Genomic DNA, 18,847 nt, shown 5'->3' on the forward strand with positions numbered 1-18,847 from the left:
CACCAGGAAGCTTCACAGTGTTTGAGAGGGATGGGCAAGGTGAAAGGTGCTGTGTAGCCCTGAAGGCGGACCCACACAGACGGATCTGCATGGACAGGTGTTAGCGGATCTACATGGACGTGTGTAGGGATGAAAACTAGGCGAGTAGTCATCAACAGTCAGGCTTCCACCTAACAACCTCCATTGGTGTAAACGCTGATCAGGCCTCGGATTCTGATGTCCACGCAAGAGATGACGTCAAGCCCGCGTGACGTCATCCGCGCTAAAGGGCCTCCAGGAGGACAGGGGTGCAGGAGACCTCATGGGGCCTGGAGGTGACAGCCTCGGGCTCTGTAGCGGGTATCTGTCTGTCAAGCTCCAGAGCTTCCTTGACCCTGCGCCACGCCCTCCGCGAGGTCCCGGAGCAACCCGCCGCCGGGCAGCTCACCGGCCCCGCCCCCGGCGCGCGCACGTACGCGACTGCGCAGGCGCGTCCCCTCGGAACCCGGAAGTGTGAGCGGAGCCACGTGGGTGGAGCTGGCGCGCAGGTCGCATGGGGGAGTCTATCCCGCTAGCCGCCCCGGTGCCGGTGGAACAGGCGGTGCTGGAGACGTTCTTCTCTCACCTGGGCATCTTCTCTTACGACAAGGCCAAGGACAATGTGGAGAAGGAACGAGAGGCCAACAAGAGCGCGGGGGGCAGCTGGCTGTCGCTGCTGGCGGCCTTGGCGCACCTGGCCGCGGCCGAGAAGGTCTATCACAGCCTCACCTACCTGGGGCAGAAACTAGGTACCTCCGCCCCGCCCCCGCCCCTTGAGGAGGAAGGAAAGGGGGTGCGCTCCCCGATCGGCCGTGGCCCGGGTGTCCTATCACTCCCAGCCGCGGGCTCCGCTCTGCCCAGGTCTCCTCCCACCGCCCCCTCCCCCTTCCCGCGGCTGCTGCAAGCCCCGCCCACCGCCCTGCGCCGCCGCTGCTGCCTCGGTGAACTGGGCGATGCTATTCGCTTGGCAAGCCCCAAACCCCTTGGGTTTATTGAACCGTGCGTGCATGGATCGGTTTCATAAATGGCAAGTTATTCAAGTTCTGCGTCCCCCGTTCTAAATAGTGACACTGTGGACTGAGGCGCAAAACCAGGCCATGGAACCTAGTTATGTTAATAAATACGACTTTTGTCTGGCCTCTTACACAGATGGCGTCTTGTCCCCTCTTCGTAGTACCTCAGTGCGTATTTCATAAATGGAGGAGTAAGTGGATCCTGGGCAGGAAACACTGCTAGTCCTCGTGTAAATCTTAACCCTGAAAATAAGAGGGCAGGAATTCTAAACTGATAATTCCAAGAAACAATTGGTATCAGTTGATAAGGAAGTAATACATAAAAGTCAAGGGCTATGCATTCAAAATATTGTTTATAATAATAATGAAAAAATGATAGCTGACTTTCCAGAGAATTGGGCTAGATTTAGTACTTTGGATTCTTTTTGGCTTGTTAGTTATTAAAAGTTCAAGGTCCTTTCATGAATGAAGGGTACACATCCACGCCATAAAAGATTACTAAGGTGGAAGTGAGCGCCAGTTACACAGAGAGTTAATCCCTTTCTGTTGCCAGGGATCTTAACTGAACGCTTGGTAAACACTTCCTGAGATTATAATTTATGTAGCTTTTCAGATAACTTGTAACTTAGTGTGATGATTTATTGGCAAAAAGTGCCCTAAGATTTCACCCTCTCTAGTTTTCTCTCTACAGTGTTCCCTCACACTGTGGTTGGTATTATAGTGTTACAATTCCGTTTTCTACAGTGTAGCGAATTGTGCATGCATTTATAGGGGTAGGTGATAGATCTCAAACCTGAACACCTGCCTCGAGTTATCAGATTGAATGTATACATATAATTTATTTAAAACTTGCACATGCATTATAATTTATATACCTTATTTTCATGTATGTATATGATATATGTATTTTAGCTGTAACACTGAAGGTACATAATATTCTGGCAGTTTGGGTTGTTTTAGTCTTCCCTACCTATAAAAAGTGAAGGTTGACTCAAATGCCATGATTCTTAACTTTTTTTGTTGTCGTTTGAGGTCATCCATGTATTGAAAGCTGCCAAGTTACCGCCCCCCCATATATGTATATATATTAATCTTATGTGTACATAACCAGAAGGAGAAAATGAGAGGGAGGGAAGGAGGGAGAGAGGGAGAGAGAGGGAGAGAGAGAGAGAGAGAGAACTGGGTTTCCTGAAGTCGATTTGTGGATTCCAGCAAAAATAAACAAATAAATAAAATCTGCACTAAGTTTAAATCATATTCACCAGGTTTCTGTGTAAAGGGAGCTGGGCACTTCGACTCTGAACATTTAGAAGTCCTTTACTGTCATTGGCTTGGCTGCCATGAAGTGACCCTTATTGTGTAAAGTGCTGAGTTCTGCTTGAACCTCAGCTGTCTTGTAGGTGAGCCGCAGGGCCTGGCTTGAGGTTGACTGACTACATAGCAGTTCACACTGTGAAACATGCCTGGGGACTTTAGGACTCATCTTGTAAATGTTCTGGAAATGTCATGTTTAAATCCTTCGTAACTTACACACTCAGGTGATAGTTGTTTCAAAATTTAAAATTTAACATGTTTGTATTTATATAGTGATGCAAATATGATTGCAATTGGACATTATGATTATCAGAGAATGGAAAAAAATGTTATTTAAAGCAGTACCATATTCTATAATTGCTTTGCAATTCATATGGTTTTCTTTGTTAAGCGAAGTGAAACAATTATGTGTACTCTAAAAATCTGAAACATGGTTTGGGAATGGTAGTGATATATGCCTTTAATCTCCCCACTCAGGAGTCAGGCACAGGTGAGTTTAAAGTACCAAACCATATGAGGTTGCATAGTGGGACCCTGCCTCAAAAGACAAAACAAAAAGAAGCATGGTCTGAAAAGTCTTTAAAAGTTTTTTGAAGGTATAATAGGCAAACAAAAATTGTATCTGCGTAGGCTCTCTAACTTGATGTGCTGATATACATTATGAAATGACCGCCATAGCAAGGTGGTTGATGAATCTCACCACCTCATTCTTTCTGTAAGATCTACTGGGTTAGCAAATAGCAAGTGAGTCTAAACCGGTGTCGCAGTACAATGTTGCTTGTGCTCCCGAGGTAGGAGTGTGAGTGTGGGGAATTCAAGGTCAGCTTGGGCTACAAAGTGAGACCTAGCCTCCAAAAAAAAGGGTTTTTTTGTTTGTTTTGGTTTTTTTTTGTCAAAAATGCAAGCATGGGCTTTGATCAAAGGACAGAGCATGACTCTTATCTTGGCGCCTTTTCTTGCTTTGAGGCCAGAAAAATAGTGGTTTGGGGAAAGAACAGTGATTAAGATGTGCTGAGTAGACACAGTGGAGGATTGAGACTCTCTACCTCCCTGCCACTCAAAAATGGGTGTTTAAAAGAAGTTTAACAGAATTTTACACAGAAGTTGTAAAATGTAACATGGTCTTTCTGATCTTTCTTTTCTTTTCTTTTTTTTTTTTTTTTTTTTTTTGAGACAGGGTTTCTCTGTGTAGCTGTGGAGCCTGTTCTGGAACTCACTCTGTAGACCAGTCTGGCCTCGAACTCACAGAGATCTGCCTACCTCTACCTCCTGAGTGCGGGAATTAAAGGTGTGCTCCACCACCGCCCAGCATGGTTAACATGTTCTTTATGCTTTAAATTTTATGTGAGATAAAAGGTTGAAATCTTGGAAAAGATCATGGCCATTGATAACTAGAACATTCTGGAAAAAAAATCTGAAACATCATAATTTGTAAATTGAAAGTACTAGAAAGGTAAATGAGTTGGGTGTTTCTGTTATTCCCCAGGACGAAAGGAAGGCTGGTCTTCATTGGGTATTAGAAGGTAGGGGAGTGAAGAGATGGGGATGTTTTGCCAAAAGCTTTGAGAAAAGAGGTGGAATTGATTATTTACCTTTCCCTGCTGGTGACTGGTGTGGGTAGACTGGTGTACATTTATGTTCTATTTCTGTTCCCTGTGATCTGATGAGGGTAGGCATTACTTTTTTGGTGCAAAGTTCAAGTTTTTGCTATGAGTATCGTTTTTTTGTTTTGTTTTGTTTTTTGTTTTTGTTTTTTTTTTCACAGCTGGAGTAGAGTCAAGGTTACCTGTCTGCCTGTTAAGTAGTAATTTGCCACAGAGTTTTCCAAGCTCAATTATAAATTATTGGGAGTGGAATATTGTTCAGTGGAAAGAAAGGGACCAGCAAGACTGAGTATATCCTTCCTTCCAGGCTTGTTCAAAGTTCATCTGTCCTTTCAACAGTCTGGTTTTACGTTGACAGCAACAGCATTTAAAACTCAGGAACAGCTGGGTGGTTTGAATATCACACAGCATTTAAGTCTGGCAGTGAGGACTTGAAATTGTCCTTTAGATTTGTAAAGCTTTTGGCTTTTGCATGATACTTTCTGGTACTGCAGTTTTATTTTAGAGAGTTTCCCATTGTGCAGGCTGACCCGGAACTTACTTAATGGCTGAGGATCTTTGAATTTTGGATCCTCCTGCCTCTGTCTCTTGAGCTCTGGAGTTATAGGTGTATGCAATCATAACCATCTGTGTATGAGATCTCCTAATGTAGGGGATGTTTGTTCTGGACATGGGCACAGGGGACTATTCTATACTGATCACTACAAAATCAGAATATAGACATGGAGAACAGACTTGTGAGAACTATCACCGCTGTCAGTGCAGCCATATCCCACACATATGAGAGAAAATACTTCTATAGAATTAGTAATTTAGGGATCAGAATAAAGTAGAGCTCCCAGGTTGGGGGCCTTTAGATGTGGAGCTGCACCCTGTGTCATGGTGTCAGTTCAGTTCCAGCTTAGATAACAATGAGATCAACAAAACACCAGGATGAAGGCTTTCCCGGGAGATCAGACTTTTGGTGTTAAAACCTGGATCATCTGGGTAACAAGGGATGTAAGGTTTGTTTCTTGAGACATAAGCCAAGAAGCAAAGTTTAAAAAAAATTTCTGAAATTAATTATTAGGAGGATATTTTTCAAATTCCTTAATAGTTAACTTTCAATCTTAATATATTTATAATAGCAATAAATTCATTTCATGAAAGCGCTCTGAACGTAACAGAAAGTCTCTGAGGTTTGTGCATTTATAGAGATTGCCGCTGTTGGCTCTCCCTGTTTCTTTTCACTCTACTAGTCTCGCTTCTGACTCTTTGATGGGGGATCTGATGCTTAAGAAGATACCCATGATTAGAAATATAGTCAGTCATATACAAATTCACAAGTAAGTAAGCAATGCCTCTGCTGTTTGGTCCTTTTCGACCGTTAGCAACAGTGTAGCCTCTAATGCGTGCGCAGGTTTCCTTGGTGGCAGAGCAGCGGTTACTTATAATTGGTTCTTGGTCTTAATAATTCACAGTGTGGCGCTTATTCCGAAGCCTGCATTGTCAACCTTGTCAAGAGCGCTGCAGTCCCCCACTCTGAGATCCCAGTGTGTTCTTTTTAAAAAGTGTGTGTGAGCATACATTCTCACGTCCTGGCACAGCCTGAAAGATAAGATTCAAGACAGTGACCTCTGAAGAGGAAACAATGTGCTCTGTGCTACCAGTCCTAATGGAAGTGTTTGATAATCCTTGTGTGTTCTCCTTTTTAAAAAAGTATATCTGTAAAAAAGGAGAGGTTTTTTTTTTTTTTTAAAGATTCAGGGTACTGGGGGCCGGAGAGATGGCTCAGTGGTTAAGAGCACTGACTGCTCTTCCAGAGGACCCGGGTTCAATTCCCAGCACCCACATGGCAGCTCACAACTGTCTGAAGATCCAGTTGCAGGGCATCTGACACCATCACACCAATGCACATAAAGTTAAATAAACCATAAAAAAAGATTCAGGGTACCGATGTTTTAAAGTAGTTTCGAATGTCCGTGGAGTGGAGTAGAGGAGAATGACATATGAGTAGGATGAATTTGTAGCAGTGCTCATTTTTGACTTGTTCCTCAGTGAGGTGCTGACTTCTGTGCCCCAATCCTCGAGTGAGTTCCACAGGTTCTAGACCTTTCCATGTGGGGGCTGGGAGGTGCCAGGTCCTTCCAGCTCCCTTCCTCACCCGTCATGTGCTTGTGCTGTCTGCTTCCCAGGGGGCCAGTCGTTCTTCAGCAGGAAGGACTCCATCCGCACCATCTACACGTCCCTGCATAACGAGCTGAAGAAGGTGGCCACAGGCCGAGGTGCCCCGGGTGGAGCGGCTCCTCATGTGGAGGAGCTGCTGCCCCACCTGTCAGAGCAGCTCTGTTTCTTTGTTCAGGCCCGGATGGAGATCGCAGACTTCTATGAGAAGATGTACGCCCTCAGCACGCAGAAGTTCATCAACACGGAAGAGCTGGTTGGCATTTTGGATACCATCCTCAAGAAGTACAGCTCCAGGTGAGTGAGGAGATGTGACAGTCTGTCAGCCCACAGGCTCTGAGTTTCCCCTCACTCTTTTTTAAAAACATTTATATTTTATATGTACAGTGTTCTGTCTGCATGTGTTGCCTACACACCAAAAGAGGACACCAGATCTCATTGCAGATGGTTGTGAGCCACCCTGTAGTTGCTAGGAATTGAACTCAGGACTTCTTCTTCTGGAAGAGCAGTCAGTGCTCTTAACCTTTGAGCCATCTCTCCAGTCCAGGTTTCCCCTAACTCTTAGGAAGGTCCCTGTACTCCATTTTATATGTGCTCACTAAACAGCAGGCATCCGGTTGGCACTTTGGGGTTCAGTTAACCATGCTGAACAGCTCCCTCTGTATGTTTTCAGAAAATACAGAATTCTCTCAGTAGAACTGTTGCTTCGGGGCTGGAGAAATGGCTCCATGGGTGAGAGCACCAGTTCTGATCACCAGCACCCATGTAGACAGCTGGGGCCCACCGCACGCATTGTAACACCAGTGCTATGGCTGTCTTTGACAGGAAGACAGGAACACTGCTGATGGTCAGCAAGAGATCCTGTGTCCAAGGGACAAGGCAGAGAGTGATAAAGCAGGGCGCCCGATGTTGTCTCTGGCTTTTACACTGAGGCACGTGCGCCTGTACACACACACACACACACACACACACACACACACACACCCTGCACGTGCACACAGGTGTGTGGAGAGCAATACGATTGAGCAGCTACTAGTCCCTAAGTGCTCGTTTCAGGGTGATAACCTGGGAGTTCTCCCTGTTACTTTCCTGTAGTTGTTACTATGCATGGGGGTTCTGGTGTGGTTTTGGTTTCAACTCTTAGTGAAGGCATGCGTTGCTGTTGAAGGACAAACTTTAGTTCTTTGGGATAGCTAAGAAATTATTTTAAGGCCAGTTTAGCTTCTTTTTTTTTTTTTTTTTCCTCGACTGGAAATCTGTTTCTATTTGAAGAAACTTGCTCCTTACAAAGAAATGGAGCTGTTTGTGATATGCCGCACACTGCTTGGCCTGGAAACAATACCTGAAGAATCTTAGGAATTTAAGAACATCACCAAAGTGGAGGACCTAGTTTTATTTTGGCTTCCTTGGAGCCTAGCGCAGTAACTACTACTTGGATTAGAAAGATGTCCTTTGAAGGATATTACACATTAGGGTATATTAATTCAGATAGGTTTGACTTTAAAAGAAGGTACCCAAACAAGACGCCACCTGCTTGACATCGTAAGCACTAGCCACTGTATGGCAGCTACTCAGTTGAAACCACTGAGTAAATTGGTAAATAGTTGTGTTAGTGTGCCCTATTTGGTAAATAGTAGGACACCATGAAAGGTTGTGAATGGGAATGCCGTGTTCTCATCTCTATCTTAGGCTAATTACTGTACCACCAGGATGTAGGATGTGTTAGCAAAGATATCATCACAGTAGGAAGGGGCGGTGGGCAGGCTGCTGGGGTAGGTATCCGGCGTGTGGTGGATGCTCCATGTGGCTGTAGGACAACGGAAATAGGATGCTAAAAAGAAGGGAGCAGTCTTGGCAGCCAGACGGTAGGAGTGCTGAGCGGTTCCTGCCAAAGAGGACCTGGAGAGTCCCTGTCCCCTGTGACAACATCACAGACAGGGTGGACATGTAAAGAGGGACTGGGCTGCTTTAGAAGAAAGGTGCCAAGCTGAATCTGAGGTCAAGGTGTTAGTAGCTGGTTTTCAAGTGAGATTCAACAGGCAGATTAAAAGTAGAGTCCTAAAGCTCAGCTAAAAAGGCCCCATATCAAGGAAAGAGTAAAAGCAAACCCATCTAATTTTTAAATTGTTTCCAGAATAAAATGTCAAGTTTACTTAGCAAAGTATCACTTGATTTTGCAGCTTGTAGGTCAAAGTGTACAATATTTATATCATGTATTATTTCTGTGTTTGCTTTTGGAGAGAAGTTCTCTCTGTGTAGACCAGGCTACTTAGAGACCTGCCTGCCTATGACTCCCACATGCTGGAATTAAGTGCACCAGCATGCATCACATGGCTCTAGTCATCTACTGTGCAGGGAAGTGGCCCCTGTTGAGCTGCTGTTGGGGACCTGCATTGTGGAAGACTCTCGCCTGCCGCCCGACTTCAGTTATAGGCGGAGGTGGCACTCCTTGTTTGAAGACTTAGTAGTGAAGTGATTGGCTCAGGACTCATCTCCCTCTAACTTCAGAGCCCGTATATTTTTCTTTCTTTTTGTTTTTGGAGCTAAGCTAGAGGTTGGACCCAAGGCCTCTCTCAGGACAAGCATGTGCCCTACTTCCTAGCTCAGACTGAAGCAGAGCCCGTGTTCTGTTCTGTATTCATTGTTGCGAGTATAAAATTTGAGATGCTCCCTACTTGGTCGAAACATTCAATTCTTTCTGTTGACTTTTGTATTCACTGAGTTTGTCTGTCAGGTCACACTGCAGCCACTCCCTACACTCATCTCCAGGGAGTAAGGGTTGTTTCCTGCGCAAACCCACATTGTGCCTGTGTGCATGCATGCTTTGAGCCCCAGACATTATGATTAGTTTTGTCCCCTCCCTTTTTTATTTGTTTTAGTTTGTCAAGATGGAATCTTACTTTGTGTAGTCCAGCTTCTCTTCACACTCATATGAATCCTGCCTCAGGCTTCCAAGCGCTGAGACTACAGACATGACCCCTGTGTGTGTTATATTCAAGGCAGAATCTCACTATGTAAACTGCATAGCCAAGGCTAGCCTTAAGGTCTCCATCTTCTTACTTCTGCCTTACCTCAGCCCTCAGTGCTAAGAGTGGGGTATGTGTCTACCTGCTTAGTTCCTGGATTTTTTTATGTGTTAGAGGTGCTTTGCCTGCAGTATGCATGTACACCATGTGCATGTGTTTGCCTGGTGCCTGCAGGGGCAAGAAGAGGGTATGAATTCCCATGCAACTGGAGTTACAGACAGTTGTGAGCCACCATGTGGGTACTTGATGTGGGCTTCTCTTCTGTGTGCTGTGAATATGTCTTATTACCATTGGATAATAAAGAACCTGCTGTGTCCTATAGCAGGGCAGAATATAGCAAGATAGGAAATCCAAGCAGAGATAGAGGAGGAAAGAACGTGGAGTCAGTCACCTGCCAACTGCCTAGGAAACAAGACATATAGAAAAAGAGGTAATGCCACAGCCATGGCCACATGGCAGGACATAGACTAATAGAAATGTTTTAATTTAAGATATAAGAGCTAGCTAGCTACCTAGCTAGAAATACGTCTGAGCTGTTGACCAAACAGTGTTGTAATTAATATAGTTTCTGTGTGATTATTTAGGTCTGGGTGGCCAGGAAACCAAAGCAGAGTATCTGATTCTTTGTCTTGGGTATTGAACTTGGGTCCTGTGGCAGAGAAGCCAGTGCTCTTAACCTCTGAGCCAGCTCTCCAGCCCTGAAGTTAATTGCAGAGGCCAGATAAAGGGCTCAGCCCTTGTGCACTGCTCTCACAAGACCTGAGCTTAGTTTTCAGCACCCAGTGTCCTGTTCTCATCTTTATCTTAGACTGATGACTGTAATGCCAGGTTATAGAATTGGTAGTTCACAACCACCCATGTCTTTGTCAAAGTTCTGTTGCTGTGAAGACACCATGACCGTGACCATGGCCATTCTTTTTAAAGGAAAACATTTAATTGGGGCTGGCTGGTTTAGTCCATTTCATCATGTCCGGAAGCATGGCAGGATGTAGACAGACATGGTACTGAAGAAAGCTGAGAGTTCTATGTCTGGATCCACAGGCAGCAGCAAGAGAGAGAGGTACTGGGCCTGGCTTGAGCTCTCCAAGATGCAAAGCCCACCTCCCAGTGACACACTTCCTCTAACAAGGCCATACTAATCTAACAAAGCCATACCTCCTAATAGTGTCACTCCCTGTGAGCCTCTGGGGCCATTGTCATTCAAACCACCATAACTTGTAACTCTAGCTCCAAGGGATCTGACACCTCTGGCCTCTATGTGGTCCCATGCTTGTGTATGGGCACCCTTTCCCACAATCTTATAATCAAAACTAAAATAAATCTTGAAAAGAAAAAGTACAAGCAAAGTATGATGAACATGTGACCATATGACCAGCAGTTCCAGTATGTACAGACACGGAAGAACTGGCATGGTGATGCTTGCACAATTTCTTGAGTATACCAAAACATTGAATCATCTTCTTTTTTTTTTTCAAAGTTTATTAAATTATGAAAGTTTCCATTTCTGCCCCTCCTCCCAGGACCCTCCCACTCCTCCCCTCCCCCTCCTCCTCCCTCTCCATCCCTGTGGGAAGTTCAAGTTCCTCCCCCCCTCCCTCCAGGTCCAGGAAGGTGAGTATCCAAGCAGACTGGATCCCAAAAATCCAGTATATGCAGAGGAAACAAGTCCCAGTGTCATTGTCAATGGCTTTTCAGAAAGGCTCCGGGCCAGCCACATTCAGAGAATCTGGCCACATTCAGAAAATCTGGTTGGATCACGTGCTCGTTCAGTCCCAGTCCAACTGGCCTTGGTGAACTCTCATTAGATCAGTCCCCTTGTATCAGTGGGTGATCGCACCCCTCGCGGTCCTGAGTTTTTTTTTTTTTTTCATGTTCTTCCTCCTTCTGCTCCTCATTTGGACCATGGGGGGCCCAATCCGGTGCTCCAATGTGGGTCTCCGTCTGTATCGCCATCCATCGTCGGATGAAGGATCTGGGACTCTTGTCTATTTCCAATCTCCGAGAGGATAAGTACATGATTTTCTTCAGGTTCACCTTCTTATTTAGCTTCTCTAGGATCTCGAATAATAGGCTCAAAGACCTTTAATTATGACTAGAATCCACTTATGAGTGAATACATACCATATTCCTCTTTTTGGGTCTGGCTTACCTCACTCAGTAAAGCGTTTTCTATGTCCATCCTTTTGCATGCAAAATTCAAGATGTCATTGTTTTTTACCGCTGAGTAGAACTCTAGTGTATATATGTTCCACACCTTCTTTAACCATTCTTCTATTGAGGGGCACCTAGATTGTTTCCAGGTTCTGGCTATTACAAATAGTGCTGCTATGAACATAGTTGAACAAATGCTTTTGTGGTATATTAGGGCATCTCTTGGGTATATTCCCAAGAGTGGAATTGCTGGGTCTTGAGGGAGGTTGACTCCCAGTTTCCTGAGAAACCGCCACACTGATTTCCACAGTGGCTGCACAAGTTTGCATTCCCACCAACAATGGATGAGAGTTCCCCTCTCTCCACATCCTCTCCAGCATAGGCTATCATTGGTGTTTTTGACTGTAGCTAATCTGACCGGTGTAAAATGGTATCTCATAGTTGTTTTGATTTGCATTTCCCTGATCGCTAAGGATGTTGAGCATGACCTTAAGTGTCTTTTGGCCATTCGGAGTTCTTCTGTTGAGAATTCTCTGTTCATATCAGCACCCCATTTTTTAATTGGGTTAATTAGAGTTTTATTGTCTAGTTTCTTGAGTTCTTTGTATATTTTGGAGATCAGGCCTTTATCTGATGAGGGGTTGGTGAAGATCTTCTCCCAGTCAGAAGGTAGCCTTTTTGTCTTACTGACGGTGTCCTTTGCTTTACAGAAGCTTCTCAGTTTCAGGAGGTCCCATTTATTCATTGATTCTCTTATTGTCTGTGCTACTGGGGTTCTACCTAGGAAGTGGTCTCCTGTGCCTATGTCTTGTAGACTACTTCCCACTTTCTCTTCTATCTGGTTCAAAGTGGTCAGATTAATGTTGAGGTCTTTAATCCATTTGGACTTGATTTTTGTGCATGGTGATAGATATGGATCTACTTTCATTCTTCTACAGGTTGACATCCAGTTATGCCAGCACCATTTGTTAAAGATGCTTTCCTTCTTCCATTGCATACCTTTAGCCCCCTTGTCGAAAATCAAGTGTTCATAGGTTTGTGGGTTAATATCTGGGTCTTCTATTCGATTCCATAGGTCGACTTCTCTGTTCTTATGCCAGTACCAAGCTGTTTTCAATACTGTAGCTGTGTAATAGAGTTTGAAGTCAGGGATGGTTATACCTCCAGACGTTCCGTTATTATATAAGATTGTTTTGGCTATCCTGGGTTTTTTGTTTTTCCATATAAAATTAATTATTATTCTCTCAAGGTCTGTGAAGAAGTTTGATGGGATTTTGATGGGGATTGCATTGAATCTATAGATTGCTCTTGGTAGAATTGCCATTTTTACTATGTTGATCCTCCCAATCCAAGAGCAAGGGAGATCTTTCCATTTTCTGGTATCCTCCTCAATTACTTTCTTCAAAGACTTAAAGTTCTTGTCAAATAGGTCTTTCACTTCCTTGGTCAGAGTAACCCCAAGATATTTTATGCTATTTGTGGCTATCGTGAAAGGTGAAGTTTCTCTGATTTCCCTCCCTGCTTCTTTATCCTTTGTGTATAGGAGGGCCACTGATTTTTTGGAGTTGATCTTGTATCCTGCCACATTACTAAAGGTGTTTATCAGCTGTAGGAGTTCTTTGGTAGAGTTTTTGGGGTCGCTCATGTATACTATCATATCGTCTGCAAATAACGAGAGTTTAACTTCTTCCTTTCCAATTCGAGGAGCTAGAGAGATGGCTCAGTAGTTACGATCACACTGCTCTTGCAGGGGACCTGTGCTCAGTTTCCCTCTCTGATGTCTTGTACCAGCCTCTAACTCCAGACTCAGGGAGTCTGGCACTGTCTTCTGACCGCCACAGACACAGAGCACACAGGTGGGACACACACATAAATGCAGACAACACACACATAAAATTAAATAAGTAAATCTAAAACAAGAGTGGCTATGGCTGGGGCCTACCCTGGCTTGGGAGCAGATTTCTCTAAGACAGTGACCCTGCAGAGGAGACCTGAGAGGAAGAGAGAAACGCTGGCCTCGGCATTTTTAAGTTGCCCATTCTCCCCTGCTGAAAAATTAAGGACCTCCCACATCTTATTGCTCCCTCCTCCAATATTATTGTGAAGTGGAACAGTGTTTACAGATGGCAGTCAACAGTCTACATTCATAAATTCATTTACTAACTAGAAATGTGACATATGATATATAAATTACAGAATATCATGATACACTGCACAGTAAGGAGTAAATTTACACGTGTGCAGTACTCAGTACTTGTTCACAGTAGAAAGTGTCACTGCAGCACATGGTCAGAAAGTTTTAAGAGACTTTGTATAGGTGGGAATTTTATTTGTTTATTTTACATTATATGTGATGTGTGGGGAGGGTGTGTGCATGTGAGTGCAGTGCCAGTGGAGGCCAGAAGAGGGCATCGGATCCACTGGGGCTGGAGTTAGTTACAGGTGGTTGTGAGGCAGCTGATGTGGGTGTTGGGAACTGAACTCAAGTCTTCTACAAGAGCACTCTGCTCTTCCCCTCCGCCGGCTCTGCAGTCACTGAAATGGTTACTCTCAAGACCGGGCAGGGTGGCGCTGGGAAAACGACTCAATTTGAATGAGGACCAGAACACTCCAGGTCTTAAATTCCTTCTGTGGATTTGAGGAAAGTGATTTTTAAAAGATTTTAGATCTTCTTTTGTGCCCACTTTTTTTTTAAAATTTTTTTTTAGGTTTGATTGCAAAATAATGGGATTCATCATGGCATCTTACATAGGAGTCGCTCTTCTTGTTTGAACTTGTTACCCTTCCCCACTGCCCTCTGTTGACCTGTGCCCTCCCCCATTCTAGATGTCTCCTTTTGCCCAGTTAACCGTCCTTTCTGCTTTTCACTGCACACATCCCATTGTGCTTTATTTCTCACCTCCCTGTGGCCGCCATTTTGTTTTGAATCATGGTTAATTATGAAGGGAATTGGGGAGTCGAATAGATGACAGTTGTCTGGTAAATGTGTGTTCCTTTATTAAATGCCCGTGTCTATTGAGTTTCAGATAGAGGTTTAGAGTGTGTATGTTCATCTGTAAAGTGGGTCTGTGAACAGTAAAATAGTTTATCTGTGGATGATAAGTGTCTTAGTATTGTTTTTAGTTGCACACTCTGAAAAGAGGATCCTTGTTTTGATGATAGTGTCAGTCATACAGTTCTGAGAGTAAATAAAATATTACAGCCAATGTAATTTCTCCTTATTTGGAAAGAAATTAGTTACTTCATTAAAAAGAAAAACCACAAAATAAAGGGTATTTTCTTAGGAGAGTAAGATGAAATGCCCAAGTTATGTCTGAGTTCTAAAAACAACAAACAAACTCACCAACCCTAGACCCACTGAGCCCAGGCTACCCCTTGAGTGTAGCGTCACTTGTCCCTCTGTCTAGTCTGGGTTTATGCCCTTGCTGTTTTGTTGTTTTTGAAGGTTTCTCCCTGTGAAGTGACGTTGCTACTGATTTCTGTCCATCCCTCCCCTCTAGATTTCACCACCCTATCCTTAGCCCCCTGGAAAGCAGTTTCCAGCTGGAAGTGGGCGTGCTGAGCCATCTCCTGAGGGCACAGGCCCAGATCTCCGAGTGGAAGTTCCTGCCTTCCCTGGTGACCTTGCACAATGCCCACACGAAGCTGCAGAGCTGGGGCCAGACCTTTGAGAAGCAGCGGGAGACCAAGAAGCACCTGTTTGGAGGACAGTCGCAGAAGGCCGTTCAGCCCCCACACCTCTTCCTTTGGTTGATGAAACTCAAAACCATGCTCTTGGCCAAATTTAGCTTTTACTTCCATGAGGCGCTGAGCCGACAGACGACCGCTTCGGAAATGAAAGCGCTGACAGCAAAAGCTAACCCAGACCTCTTTGGAAAGATCTCCAGTTTCATCAGGAAATACGATGCTGCCAATGTGTCCTTAATTTTTGACAACCGAGGCTCAGAGAGCTTTCAGGGTCATGGCTACCATCACCCACATTCCTACCGAGAGGCCCCTAAGGGAGTGGACCAGTACCCAGCCGTAGTGTCTCTGCCCAGTGACAGGCCTGTCATGCACTGGCCCAATGTCATCATGATCATGACAGACCGGACATCCGACCTGAACAGCTTGGAGAAAGTGGTCCACTTCTATGATGACAAAGTCCAGAGCACCTACTTCTTGACCCGCCCAGAGCCCCACTTCACCATCGTTGTCATTTTTGAGTCAAAGAAATCCGAGAGAGACTCCCATTTTATTTCCTTCCTCAATGAACTCTCCCTTGCCCTTAAGAACCCCAAAGTGTTTGCAAGTCTGAAACCTGGATCCAAAGGTTAGCAGGAGCTTGCTCAAGGATTCTCAAGACTGGATGCAGTGTTTTTAGTTGCTCTGAGGGGCAACAGTGGTTTGTGATTAGAATTTACGTTCGCTCATGCCTCTTTCCGAACTGAGCTAAAGACAGCTCCTCCCTAATCATGTTGCACACGTCATAAGCAGTGAAGACCAAGAATGGAATCTCCAAAGAGTCGTCTAGGAAGTGCCATGGCTACTGTGTGTCCCCATTTCCTGGTTTTCCTGTCTCTCGTGTAGATGGAATAGTTTTCGATCTTTCGTGTATCTTTCACGATTTTTGGTTATTATTCTGAACATTGTACCCTAATGCACTTCTCAACATAGTCTCTCAGTGTCCCTGAAGAGCAGCCAGGATAAGACACCAGATGGGACTGTTTCAGTTTCATCAACACCCATATTAACCAGTTTTACAAGTCATCTAATTAGTATTATACTGTAATTAGAATCTGGGTGAGGAATTTCTACCAGGTGGTGAAGTGGAGATGATTGGTTCTTAAGGGTAAGATCTTAAGGGTAAGATGATGACCCTTACAGCAATAACCAGTCACAGGCTTGTTTCAGGTGACTGCTACACTCTCCTTCTTATCTTTAGAACGTTCAGTGTTATTCTGTTTGGAGTTACCCAAGCCATCGTGCAGGGTTTCTCCACCCTGGTTTACCCGCTTGATGCCGCTTCTTTACCGAACTGTGTTTGCGTCTGGCTCATGTCTGGTTACTCTCAGGTTTAGAAAGCTCAGAGCCATGTGTTTGTAGCCATGTTTTAGTTTCTCGCACAGCACAGCTTTTATAAAATCAAAATGATGGTCTTGATATTTTGTGCTTGCTACAAATCAGTTGTCTTCATAGTCCAGTCCAGTCAGCCCGTCAGCATGTCTGGACCTGGTTTATTGCCTTCTTCAGATTATGTTCAGATGCAGTGTCACGCATCTGGGGACAGGCTGCTCTGTGCATTTCCTTCTGTGTGTGTCACAGGGAAGCAGATGGATCCACGTGGGGATCATTTCTAGCTTATTGATTCAGAAGGAAAAGAAACCACCAAGAATCGAGCTGCTACCGTCGGCTATGTCCCTCATTCTTGCTGGGTATGTCCTTCAGAGCTGAGTAAATGTCCTGTCAGAGCAAGCCTTTCGCCAATGATCGTGTGGAGCCACTGTCCTAAGGGGTGGCCACAGAGCATGGTGACCACATCAGCAGCCGTGGAAGCCCTCCAAGGCCTGGGCAAGTGCTGGCTCCTGTAGGAGAATCACTGGCCAATGTTCTGGGTCTCCCCCTTCCACGTAAGCTTAATTAAGCCAGTTTTCTTTAAACAGAAAATTTAAAGTTTGCATTTTCTCCAGGTTCTATACAAATACAAACAACTTCTATAATAGTGACCTTACATTTAAAAATTGAAAATATTTGGAATTAAGAGCCAAACCATTTTCCTTCCTTTTGTGTTTTGCTGAAAACCTGAAAAATAACTCTCGGTATATATTTTTTTTTCTGGATAAAACCACCATTAGCCTTAATGATATGGCTCCCTAGGTACCTAAAAAAATAAAGACTTCAGTGGACCATGGAGGAATGTAAATAAAACACACACATAGATATCATACTTAAAATTGTCAAATATATACATATTTGAATTGTATATTTATTTTTAAGCATATTTTTGAATAATACAAGAGGTATTTACAAAGAACAGAAAGCAGATATGAATATTAATGAGACAGCACAGACTCCTAAGTCCCTGTGCGCTGTCAGGAAGTCCAGGAGGATCCTCAAAGAAGAGTACTGATACTTTAATTTTGAAGCTTCTCAATAAAGTTTTATAATTATATATCTCTCTCTTTCTCTCTCTCTATATATATATTTTCTGATCAAGCAAACTTTATTGTGTACATGTTTGAAGGGTTCTTCTCCAAGAGCCTCCTGAGATAGGAGGGCTGGGTTGTGGGCTCCTGTGGGACCCCCATAGCACATTACCTGTAGACTCAGGTGTAGACACCTGGACCAGAGCACAGCTGATGGGCATCCTCCCTTGGGCACAGGAGATGCCAAGGTGAACTCTGCATTTCTTCAATACCGGCTTCTTAGGTTTGTGCTTTGGTTTCCCCTTCCAGGGCCTCTCATCCTGAAGGTTGGGCCTCCCTGCCGCCTCCTCTCTTTCTTCTAGCGTTTATTTTCCCCTTAGCCAAGCTCTTGTGTTTCTGGGGAACCAACTTTTTGACTGGTTTGACAGGCATGGCCTCTGAGGATAAATCTGCATCCTCCTCTTCCTGCTCTGCTTCCCAAGGTAGGTCTGAAGTCTTCTACCATTCCTGGGCACCGGAGAACACGGTCCTAAGCCAGACTGCAGGTGAAAGTCACGGCAGGAGAAAGCGCTGCACTGTCATGGTGACTAGAGGCAGGACGGGGGCCTCCAGGGAAGCGGTGACACACGTATACACACAGATACGAGCTGCCCATATGTTGGTTCAAGTCAAGATAAAAAGTGAAGTTTTTCCTGGGACTCGCCCTCTGGAAGCAGGACCGAAGTGGTCTGTAGAGCCTACTTTGCCAATTGCAGAGAAGTGTGCATGTTTTCCCTGACCTGCCTTTCTGACTGTTACTTCTAAACCACAGCCTGATGAATTCTGGGTAACTGGAAATGTATCCAACACTGAGTTTGTCCAGAGGTTCACTGAGGAGTGTCACATTTTAAGGTGCCAGGTTTCTGACTATGTCTTTTGGGAGAATGTATTCAAATGAAGCCAGATTGTTAACTGGGGAGCCAAGGCTCTTTGTACACTGGAAAATTTACCTTTCGAGAAAAAAAAAAAGGTGCGTGGGGGGGAACTTACCCTCCTGCTCACTCTTGGTTATCCTTAACATATATGCTAAAGTCTAGCAGGCAGCATGGGAGGCTGTTACTTTGGTTTGTCAGCCTCAACAACTTTGTAAAGTGGGGCCAAGAAAACGTAGGCTGCCTTTTCTAAGGGTTTAGGTGGGGTGTGAGAAGGTCGTGTATATGAAGTTGTGTTGAAAATGGATGGGGAAACGGTATGAATAAAAGGGGAACCACTCTTCCCTGACTTAAATGTGAATTCTCATGTTCTTATCGAGCCTGAGGAACCCCTGCACTCCGTGATAGACAGATAAATGCCTAAATGACACTCAGTGTGTCTAAATCTTCATGGCTCGTGGTTCCTAGTTTTCTATGGTTGGTTGATAGTGTCATTTCAGATCTATGCCACTGCCCTTTTAT

At 44.5% G+C, this 18,847-nt stretch overlaps 1 protein-coding gene across 2 annotated transcripts; it reads left to right on the forward strand.

The window, feature by feature from the left end:
- The first annotated feature begins 482 nt into the window (after positions 1–482).
- Positions 483–17,440, forward strand: Kics2 (KICSTOR subunit 2). Of its 2 annotated transcripts, none has more exons than XM_048418408.3 (3): positions 483–767; positions 6,124–6,409; positions 14,790–17,440. In XM_048418408.3, exons 1-3 carry the CDS (start codon positions 533–535, stop codon positions 15,604–15,606), a joined length of 1,338 nt encoding a protein of 445 aa, XP_048274365.3. In that variant the 5' UTR covers positions 483–532; the 3' UTR covers positions 15,607–17,440. The 2 variants fall into 2 exon arrangements, with proteins under 2 accessions (XP_048274365.3, XP_048274367.3); XM_048418410.3 differs by having other exon boundaries at positions 644–767; positions 6,291–6,409.
- The last annotated feature ends 1,407 nt before the right edge of the window (positions 17,441–18,847 follow it).

Source organism: Myodes glareolus, chromosome 26 (genome assembly GCF_982192425.1).
Source record: "Myodes glareolus chromosome 26, mMyoGla1.1, whole genome shotgun sequence".
Classification (NCBI taxonomy): Eukaryota; Metazoa; Chordata; class Mammalia; order Rodentia; family Cricetidae; genus Myodes; species Myodes glareolus.